Genomic DNA, 10,782 nt, shown 5'->3' with positions numbered 1-10,782 from the left:
CCTTTTATTGTAACTTGCGTTGCATTGGAACCTAATTAATAAGCTACAATACCTTTTCTGGTGAAAAGCTACAGTAGTAGATTGACAAAGACACAACAGTTATCTTTCTTTGGATCTTGGAACTTTGTTGGAATCTCGTGAAAGAGAGAAATTAATTATAGGTGCCCCTAAATCAACTTGAACCTCGACCGAAAAGCACGTGTAATATGTGAAACGAGAGTGACATGCATGCTACTTTTTTCGAACCGAGGAGAATTCAGGCCATTATCGATCATTATATCATAACCGATCATTATATCATAACAGAAACATAGATCTTTTTAAGCCTTACTGTGAGATGAGAGAAAATATATAAGAGACATCTAGAGTGCTAAGTAAGCTATATAACTTCTTTTTCGAACAAGGGATCTCCTCATTTCCATGACTGGCAACGAAAATACATTAGAATATGTTTTCTCTCAAAAAAAAAAGAACAGTTCAGAAAGACACAGAAACAAAACGTTATATGGTAGCTATGGGCACTTGAACCCCTACATTTAGGTACAACCAATGGACACAGCAAAAGCGGAAAATTACATTAATTTTCACATCAAAATTGAAACTAAGCAGCAGCATTTTTGCGCTTCCTCAGTGCTCAGAGTCCTGACTTGCATTTTAGGGTTTATCTAGCGCAGCAGGTAGGGCTGAGTATTGACACGACGTTTCTTGGACGTACAGAAGTTGCACAACAATCTTGAACATAGTTTCCACGCCTTTGTCCATTTCCTTCTAAAGATCTGCTCAGAATTTCATCAAAGTACAACCGTGACTTACAATTTCTAGGGGATTGCTGAGTTTTCCCCATCAAAACATATCATGTTCCTCACCTCCCAGATCGACCAGCATACTGCTCCAATGCCAACAACATAGAATTGTTTGCCACGAGGAAGAACTAACCACTTAGTAGAAGTATATCCAGAACACGATTATCCAACATCTACTGGATGCCCTAAGTTACTAAGTTTGAGGAAACGGTCTACACATGCCAAAAGAGGATCAACTCCTTCACCATGACATCCAGGAACCAACTTATCTGCTGCTTCGAAAGCCAAATCCAATCACCAATGGGCCTTAAGCATTGTGATCATCTTCCATAAATCATCAGAGGCGACAAGCTACTGGAGGTGTTTTGCAGCATCATGCTCGCCCCTTCATAAAATTTTCGCGCATCTTCGAAATGAAATAGCTTTCACTATTTTCCGCTACCTCTTCCCTGCAGTATGTCGATCGGGCATTTTTCGTGTAACCGCTGTGCCAATTGCTCACTCGTTCAATGAAAAGTAGGTGGGACCCCCCCCCCCCCCCCCCCCCCCTCCCCATACAGTTGATCGGAAAAACTATATTCTGCCATAGTTTTCTATAGTTTTTGGAGGAGGCTACCCCTAAATATCACAACCTGCACAATTTAAAACCTGCTTGGATACAAGCATATATATCTTGTTGTTCACCAAGCAGAAATAACAAAGGGAAATTTTCTACATAAATGGTTCATGAAAAATCTAGGGAAATCTTTTCACATTCTTGTTTTTTCCTCACTTTTGCTTGTTACATGCCGCCCCTGCAAGTATATGTCTCTTACTTTAAGCAAGTCACTCCACACAGCAGAAAAGAGTGTCATACTACATAAAAGGAACGAAACTCCTAATACAAATTAGTTACATGTCTACTCTGGTTCCAAAAACAAGACCTTATTGCATGTGTGAACGCGGTGAGGATAAAAAGATGGATGAAAGGGAAGGCTGGTATGTATCTTTCGAACCTACGGAACCTTTCATGCATAAAGCAATCCCACCGCCGTGCATATACGTCGTCGATCTGCTCGATGCATCCATATCGCAAAAATTTGCACCTCACACTACATACTGCACGTACCGATCCTTTCATCGAGCAGACGAGACGCGTATGTGCAAAAACTTGCGCCAAATTTTCTTGCAGGCAGGCAAAAAAAAAAGGTGGCATATATATATGCATCGATGCAGCAGCAAGACATGACGAGGCGTGGCGATAAATAAAACTTGCGCGCCAAGTTTCGTGACGGATCCGGTAAGAATGGACACTATTCCATGCACGAGCTAGAAGATACTCGTGAAGCTCGATCCGTCGCATTCACTTGCTTTAGGTTTTCGTCGTTAGCCGACGTTCTTGAATGACTGTGGCGGCTCCAATTACTGCCTGATCCAGACAGCTCGCTCTGACAGCAACGGGCCGGAAATACACGCGTACAGGCTGCTAGGTTTAGACCGTTAACAAACGCGAGCTTATCATAAGATCATCATCGATGAGCCAGCCAAGATCTGTGAGTTTCCATGAATCTATACCAGTGAGTCTTATTAGCACGATGGAGCACTCGCATGACGCAGGTTGCAGCACGTGTTGAAGATGATCACCGCCGGCATTGTTAATGCATATGGATCGATGGCCACCACTGTGTCATCCACAGTTCCACACACGGTCGTCGTCGCACTCGCACGCGTAGGCACACCCGTCCCCGTCAACTTAGAACAACAAAAGGTGGTGGTGTCAGCTTTGAGAATTGAGATACGTGTACCGACTGCTTTAGCGTGTACTACGTACGTACGTGTGTAACGACGTCGCTGCTCGCGATGCTCTGAACCTGCATGCGTTGCCTAGCCGCTAAATGGACGAAGAAGGTGCAGGAGAAATTTTTGTCACATGCGTGACGTGTGTCCCTTCGCGGCCTCGCAATTGATTCGCATCGCAGGCAGCAGCACATCAGCCAGCAGGTCGATCGAGCCAACCACCGTACTGCACGTCGCACACGTACATCATGCACGCACGCCCGCACGCACGCGCGCGCGGCCCTCCATCCGCCACACCACCCTCACTGTGCCGCGCGCGCCGAGGTGGCGCCGCAAGCTTCCGGCGAGCCGCCACGCGGGCGACCTCGCGGCCCCAGTCGACAGTCTACTGCTAGCTAGCTAGCCGCGGCGCCGGCCGGACTGGAGAGCCGGTAGCCCGGCACGTGTGCACGCGTCGCGGACGACCATTCCTTCGTGGCTAAGCTACAACGCGCGCCCGGGAGCGGGGGCTGTTCGTTCGTGGGGTCCCCCTCACGTCGCACCACCAGCACCAAGCCAGCCCATAGCGGGCACACGAGAAAATAAAGCGCGCCCGACCGCACCGGCCGGCCGGTGTTCGTTAATTCGCATATCGTGAGCCGTCGGTTGGCGATGCCCAAATCATGCTCTGCCGTCGGATCGGATGGAGTACTAGCTGGCGGGCGCACTTGTAGCGGGGCGGATAAGCAGACGGGGATATACTAGCGGGCGGCTGAATCTTTGGTTGCCACGAGTAAAAGCGGGTCTGTGGAAAAAGGAGGGCAAACAGCCACCCGGGAACGGGAAGGAAGACACCCCACGTAACGGTGGGCCATGGCCGGGGCTCACCACCACCACGCCATGGCCAGGCTCGGCCGGGGGTCTCCGTTTTTCCTCTATAAATAGCCGGCGTTTCCTCATCGTTCCTCCCTTTTCCCCGATTCTCTACTCGCCTCACCTAGTTCTGGAATTGCGAATACGTAGTCGTCCTTGCTCTCGTAGAGGTAGATCGTACGGCAACAGTAGGGGATCGATCGACAAGTAGAAGGAGATCATGTTGTCTGTGCAGGACGCCCTTGACCTTGCGTCGTCGTCCAGCTACGGCACCATGGACATTATCACGTGCGGGTTCACGCCGTGGGGGCCCGAGTCGTGCCCTAGCCTGGACCAGGTGATGGCGTCGTCGAGGCCGGCCACGGCCGCGTCCACGGCGGTGGTGCAGGAGGCCGAGGCGGCGAGGGACGGCGCGGACGCGCACCCGGACCCGGACCCGGACCCGGAGGAGGAGCAGGAGCGGCTCCGTCGTCAGCGTCGCAAGATGTCGAACCGGCTGTCGGCGCAGCGGTCGCGCGCGCGGAAGCAGCAGCGGCTGGAGGAGCTCCGGGAGTCCGCGGCGCGGCTCCGCGCCGAGAAGCAGGAGCTGGAGGCCAGGCTGCAGGCGCTGGCGCGGCACGACCTCGCCGTGCGCTGCCAGAACGCGCGGCTCCGCGCCGAGGCCACCGCTCTCGCGCGCCGCGTCCGCGAGGCCAGCAGGCTCCTCGCGCTGCGCCGACTCGCGTACGCCTACGCCCTGCCGCAGCAGCAGGCCGCCGGCGTCGGCGTCGTGCCGGCGGCCGCGGCGCCCCTGATGGGGCTGGCGTCGCTCATGACGTAGAACGACTCTCGATCGGGTCCTCTCGAACAGGGTGCCGCTTTGGCACGCACGCACGGACGGGCGCGCGCGTGCTATGGTGAACTGGAAACATGGGCACACTGAGGCTAGTACGGTGCATGCGGCTATCGCCGCTAGCACTACTACTACGACAGCTAGAGGAGGGTCCCGTGTTGACGTGTAAATTGCATAATCAAGTGCTACATGTAGCATGATGTGAATTAAAGCGATGAAAAAAAATATATATTTTTAATAGTGCTCCGGCGCGACAATTGCACGGAAAAGGGTCGCTGGTGATTTCACCGTAACTGACGTCACAACGGTGTCGTCGTATTTTACTTATCTAGACTAGAGAAATCGATCGCTCTCAGAAAAAAAAAACTACAGGATGGAGAGAGCCATGCGGTGCGTTACGGGCGCCATCGTTTGCACTGTGCAGGGCAATGCACGAGGGGAACCAGCGTCGTGCCGTGTCGTGTAGTTGTGTTGCGTGTTCATGTGGGTGTGAAGTGAACAGGCGGAAAGATGGCCCCTTTGGCGTCTTTTTGCGAGCCAGGGAACGTGAGCCACATACAACGATTTCGATGGGGACGAGGGACCCGCACCGATCCGTTTCTTGGTGTCGACCAGGGACACCGAGATCGAGGGGCCGCCGCGATCGAGCCTCGCAGTGGCGTCGTGGCGCACAGAGACCGCCGGTCCCGGTCCCGGCCCCGTCCCGGTGTTGTCGTCCGATCCCATTCGCACCTGCCGGCTCGCTCCCGCTCGCGCGCCCGCGCATCGCGCCCCGGCCATGCATTGAAACCTTCTTTCGCACGACCCCGTTCTCCTGCAAGACTGCCACATGTTTACGCAGTGCTGCCTTTGGTGATTTTTTTAGTTGGGATGGCTTCCAAGATAGTACTTCGGCCTCATCATTTAAGCCATAGCTAAAAATTCTATTTGCTGATTTATTATAACGTAAAAACATAGTTAAATAATTAGCACATTTACTATATAATCTGAAGCGAATAGGCTTGAGACTGTCATTGCTGACGTTGATTTCATTGATGAAGATGAATTTACGGCGGCTATAATATGTAAGTGGGGGAGTGACAAATAGTGCTTGTTGTCACTCCTTCCGATTACGAGGACAGTAACTTCAGCTCATTATCTATAAGCTTGGTCCTGTTTGTTTCGCCGATAAAAAAGTATTATTCACTGATTTGTTGTGAGAGAAAAACATTATATAATAGCTGATAAGGTATATTGATAAGTTCAAGCGAACAGTCATATTGAGAAAATCTAAGTACCCACACTTCTATGCTTCGATGACTACATACGAATTTGTAGAACGGGCTTTTGAGGCACTCCATGCTTCTGGTGGCGGTAGGAGGGCTCGAGCCTGAGCACCTTTGGATCCATCCTCAATCAAATGTCGAAGTTATTGAATCTACATCCTATGGTATACCTAGCGATCCAATTCAACCATGAATGTTCTTTTTATCGCTTCTCTTATGTTTTTTAATGGTTTTGGAGCATTGGATCTTGTAAGTTGATTACATTTTGGCATGATGGCTGCAGTATGACTACAGTGTTTAACAAGACTACATTCACCTATATCATTTTTCATGTACCGAGGAAAACCAATAGGGGAAAACATTGTAGATAGAAAATCACATCTTTCTTATTTTAGTTTTTTCATATGTAATTTGGGAGATTCTGTCTCGAGTTTTAGTTTAATCGCTTTTGCGAAGAAAAATATGGAAAAGATGTTTACATAACCTTATTAGCTCTCTTATGAACACACTTAAGAACCAGGAGCGAACCTAAACATTTTATTATAGTCTTTTCACAGGGTGCAATGATATAATATAACTAAAAAGTGAATTTTCTTTTGGGGGTTAAACTCATTCCCTAAAGCACCCGTGCCTTATGATTATGCATACTCCTACGCGTCTGTCTGGCTGTAGACCTGCGCCGCGCTGTACACGGCAAAAGCGCTCGTCATCGTCGCGTTGATGGACTCTTGACTCCACGAGAAAGAGGCCCACCTCGGCCTCCGTGGAGTCTGTCTCAAAGACCGACCGAGTCCAAAAGAATTCTGAATGTTAGCGCGTCGAGTGTACACTGGCCCAGGAAGCAGCAGAGTCCTGACCCCACAACACGGGCCGCGTCCACCCCTTCTTCACCCCCGCCAGCCCAAACCCAACCAACCCTAGCGCAAAGCCGTTTCAGTTCTCCGCCTCTTCCGCCCACGCGCGCCGCTCTTTCCGAACTGAACCCGCGCTCCCCTCGGCCTCGCTTCCCCCCTCTAACCGCCTTCCTCTCCCCCTCTCCTCCCCCCACTCCTCGCCGTCTCGTGCCCCGCCGCCCGGCAGCAGCGGTCCAGGCAGAAGCGCCGCTCTTCGGCGGCCGGGATGGAGAAAAAGGAGCACGAGCCGCGGAAGCTCTTCATCGGCGGGATCCCACGCGTGGGGCTCACTGCGGACATGGTCAGGGGCCACTTCGCCCGCTACGGGCACGTGGTGGAAGCGCTGGTCATGGCGTACCCGGACGGCTTCGGACGCGGTTTCGGCTTCGTCGAGTTCGAGGACGAGGAGGCGGTGCTCAGGGCGTTGGACTCCAAGGAGAGCGACATGCACGACGCCTTTTTCAACTGCAGGGTGAGTTTTTTTTAAAAAAAAATCCTTAATTTATCGCCGGCGTTTAAAATTAACCGCTTTGCGGCGGCGGCGGCGGCGACGATGTTTGGATGTTCTGTGTTGGTACTCGTACTAAGAAATCGCAAGCTGTATTTGATACTGTGTTTTGTGCGCTTAGAGCTTATGGGATTACTAGACATTAAGGCAGTGTGGGATCAATCTCAGTTTGCTTACGGGAATTGTGGCGTGGCACTGATTTGCATAGCTTCGTGGATCAGGTTGTTACTTTCACAATCACAACTACTGTGACATTGTGGTCCTTAATTAAAAAGCACGTGTTGAGTTTAACTATGTTTCTTTCGAACAAAAAGTTTTTGCCGTATTTTTATTACACAAAGAAAAGAAAAAGAAATACTGAATAATTACTATGTAGTATGTAAAATTCCTATTGAAAAATCGAAGCTTTCACTACTATTGTAAAATTGAGGTTGTTAAAAACACGAGTTGAGTTTAGCTATGTATGTAAAATTCCTGTCGAAAAATTGAAGCCTGTCTAGATAATCTCGGTACACTTCAAATCTGTATTGAGCTTCATAAGAGAAGCAAGTGAATGAGGATTGCGTCCTTCTGCTAAAACCACTAGTTCTTGCTTGCTTGTCCACTTGTCCCCAATGCAAGCTGAGCAACTGTATTTCAAATCCTGCTGTATGGGCACACTCTTTGTTTTGGTTGTTTGGTTGTCACGGTCCATATGTTCGAATTCTACATTGTCAATGTGGTGTCTGTAGTTTTCGCAACAACAACAACAACAACAAAAAGGTGGTATCTGTTGGGTGGAGGTTCACAGCCTGCAGCTCATCACTTCATCAGCGGTTCAGAACTTCACTTTGGTTGCTTGTATTTATATGTAAAAATGTAGTTCAACTCAACCCATAAGAAGCAAGATGTTGAAGCATAAAAATTGATAGTTCTTGATGGTTTCATATATTTTGTAGGAAGTGTGGCTATAAAGATGTTTGTCCCTGCTCCCTATAGATCTATCATGTTCTTCTTTCTGATAGTTGACTCCTATGCCTATCAGGTTTGTGACTTGCCAAGAAGAAGCTCAATGTGATATTTTTCTGGTTAATGCAAACTTATTTTGATCTATGTAATATTGTGTTGGTCGGTTTGTTGAATCAGTTGTTTTCATTTATCTACTGATGTAAGCTTGTGTTCTGTGACTTTTTTTGCAAAAATATTTGGTCTAAAAAGTTATACAAAATTCTACTCTGTTCTTTTCTTTGCAAACAGTTTTCTTCTTTAGAAAAATTCTTTGTATATATGATTTTGACTTAAAATCATTTGATTGATGCTGGTGATGTATAGGTCGATGTGAAGAGGGCAGAAAAGAAACAAGAAACAAGATCTGCACAGACTAGCACTACCTCTAGTTCAAATGGTGATTTGAAGGTCTTTGTGGGAGGGCTTGGGGATAATGTCACCAAAGACCATCTCATAGATTATTTCGAGAGGTTTGGCACGATAACTGATGTTGTCATGATTTCTCATAGAGACACAAGAAAGCCAAGGGGTTTTGGCTTTGTCACATTTGATTCCAAGGAAGCTACAGTCAAGGTTTTAAAGGATAGGTTTCATTATTTGAACGGGATAAAAGTGGAGACTAAAAATGCTGAACCAAGGTATCAGCGCAGGTATCAAAATGGACACCATTATGATTCAATGAACATGGTCAAGGGCGGAATGTACTCTCCGCACAGTAGGTATTATGATTCAATGGACATGGCCAAGGGTGGGATGTACTCTCCGCACACTTTACTCTATGTCCCTTACTACAATGGTCCATATTTGGCTTATCCATACTCATATCCCTATCATTACACACCTATGGACTATGGCTACATGGGGAACCAAATGGACAACACATACGATAGCAGATTGAGTCACGTCAAGGGAAGTCAGCAGAAAATTGGCATACCGGGTTCCACATGCGTGAAATCAGACCTTGCGAAGTCAGATTCCAACTTACTGGCAAGTGCTCCTTAGATCACCTTCTGATTAAATTTTCTGGATACTCTTTTCTATATGTTGCTAGACTCACCTTTTTGCTATACTAATAATATGAACTGTATGTCAGGTTCATCTTTTCCAATTAGTCCTAATGATTTTACTTTTTCGAATAGTATTATTGTTTCATGTTTGTCTTCCATGATCAATTTGTGAAGCAGGTCTAATAACAATTGTATTGCTGCTATACTATTCACGATCCATCTTTATGACAAAAATGGAAAGTAGATGAAAAGGTTTTGATCAGTTATTCCATAATTCTTTTTACTGCTCTCTTAAACTGTTCTGTCAACAAATGGGGTCTGCATTTCTACTAATCTTTGTCGAGTGAACTTATCCTTACCATATCATATGACAGCATTCATGAATACCATAGGTTGTAGATTTTACAATACCAGATGTTATCTAGTTGTTTTTAAACTTTGAACTGTAGAAGGATGGTTACTCACATCATTGTATATGGTTGACAGTTAGACAATCAAATGTTTTTTTTTTTGTTGGCTTGGAATCTGAACATAAGTTCACTGCCTGACTCAGAATTCTTCTCTATTCAGTGTTTCATATAATGATAAAATCGCAAAAAGTTTTCCATTGTGTAGTCTCCTTAAACCCACAGTATTGTTTAGCAGACAGCTTATTGATTGCATATACCCTATCTATTCTCACATGATAACGCTTGTGTATTTTTCTTATTATGCAGTGAGGAGGCTAATCTTACAAAATTTGTAGTGCTTAACCGGTAACAATGTTTTTGGGAAAGCTGCAGCTGTGAAGACTGAAGCTCATCAGAGTCCTTTTAGTTACCTTCATGCAGTCACTCTTTGTTCGTACCATGTACATACAAGCAAATGGGAATCACCCTCTGTACTTATGCTTGGATTCAGTTTCTGTTGCCGTTGCTATTTGTTTACTGCTACCATTGGACGTCTCGATGACCTTGGCTTAATACATTACATGTTTATTTAATTGCTCACCTAAGTGCCGAGATCTCACTGATGTGCGTTGTTTTTCTGGTGGACGAGCCTTGTGTGGATTCAGTTTTCTGATGAATCTCGTAGATTCAGTATTCAAACCTTACGCTATTGGTTGTCGGATTGACTACGTTGACAAGTGCACATACACCCGTTTCTGCAATCAACCCTGATATCATCGCCTGTGTCGTCCTCTGCTATCTGATCCGTCCAACTGGAAGCATACTGAAACCATTCAGCAGAATCAGGCCTTGTTAAGTTTTCGGAACTGTAGCACTTTCGTTTGTTTGTGGTAAATATTGTTCAATCATATACTAAGATCAAAAGATTTGTCTCGCGATTTACAGTCAAACTGTGTGATTAGTTTTTATTTTCGTCTATATTTAATGTTTCATGTATGTGCCACAAGATTCGATGTGACAGGGAATCTTGAAAACTTTTTGGATTTCGGGGTGAACTAAACAAATCTCTTTATTCAGTACTGTGTATCTGTCTACCTATCCGCCTGCAGCTCCTGCTATGCTCGTTTGCATGCATGGCAACAAGAGCAGCTGATATCGGCTGTGAGCCAAATATAGCACCGGTGTCAATCCTCCAAAATTGTCCTGTAGGTACCAATCACATTTCTAAACTACTCCCTCCAACCCAAAGTAAGTACTCACTCTATCTTGTAATATCATATTAAGAATTTTAAGACAAAATAAGAGAAAACATAAAAGACACATGTATCCTTATTTTATTTTCTAATCAGACGCTATTATCAACATAATTGATTGTGTTTGGTTGATAAATGAAAAATATTTAATGTAATATTAGTTTTTATCAACTATGATGCATTATATTTGAGAATAAATTTTGAATATTAAAATGCA

At 46.3% G+C, this 10,782-nt stretch overlaps 2 protein-coding genes across 4 annotated transcripts; both read left to right on the top strand.

Annotated features, from left to right (window-relative positions):
• LOC8084187 (DNA-binding protein EMBP-1) lies at positions 3,118-4,490 on the top strand. Its single transcript, XM_002466341.2, has one exon. The coding sequence runs from the start codon at positions 3,652-3,654 to the stop codon at positions 4,249-4,251; it is 600 nt and encodes a 199-aa protein (XP_002466386.1). The 5' UTR covers positions 3,118-3,651; the 3' UTR covers positions 4,252-4,490.
• Positions 6,445-9,912, top strand: LOC8084186 (RNA-binding protein 3). Of its 3 annotated transcripts, XM_021457563.1 has the most exons (4): positions 6,445-6,893; positions 7,868-7,953; positions 8,241-8,903; positions 9,640-9,912. In XM_021457563.1, exons 2-4 carry the CDS (start codon positions 7,885-7,887, stop codon positions 9,640-9,642), a joined length of 735 nt encoding a protein of 244 aa, XP_021313238.1. In that variant the 5' UTR covers positions 6,445-6,893; positions 7,868-7,884; the 3' UTR covers positions 9,643-9,912. The 3 variants fall into 3 exon arrangements, with proteins under 3 accessions (XP_021313238.1, XP_021313231.1, XP_021313235.1); XM_021457556.1 differs by lacking the exon at positions 7,868-7,953; XM_021457560.1 differs by lacking the exon at positions 6,445-6,893 and having other exon boundaries at positions 6,900-7,953.

Source organism: Sorghum bicolor, chromosome 1, assembly GCF_000003195.3.
Source record: "Sorghum bicolor cultivar BTx623 chromosome 1, Sorghum_bicolor_NCBIv3, whole genome shotgun sequence".
Lineage (NCBI taxonomy): Eukaryota > Viridiplantae > Streptophyta > Magnoliopsida > Poales > Poaceae > Sorghum > Sorghum bicolor.
The sequence above is the reverse complement of the archived record's forward strand: the minus strand, read 5'-3'. Positions and strand labels throughout refer to the sequence as shown.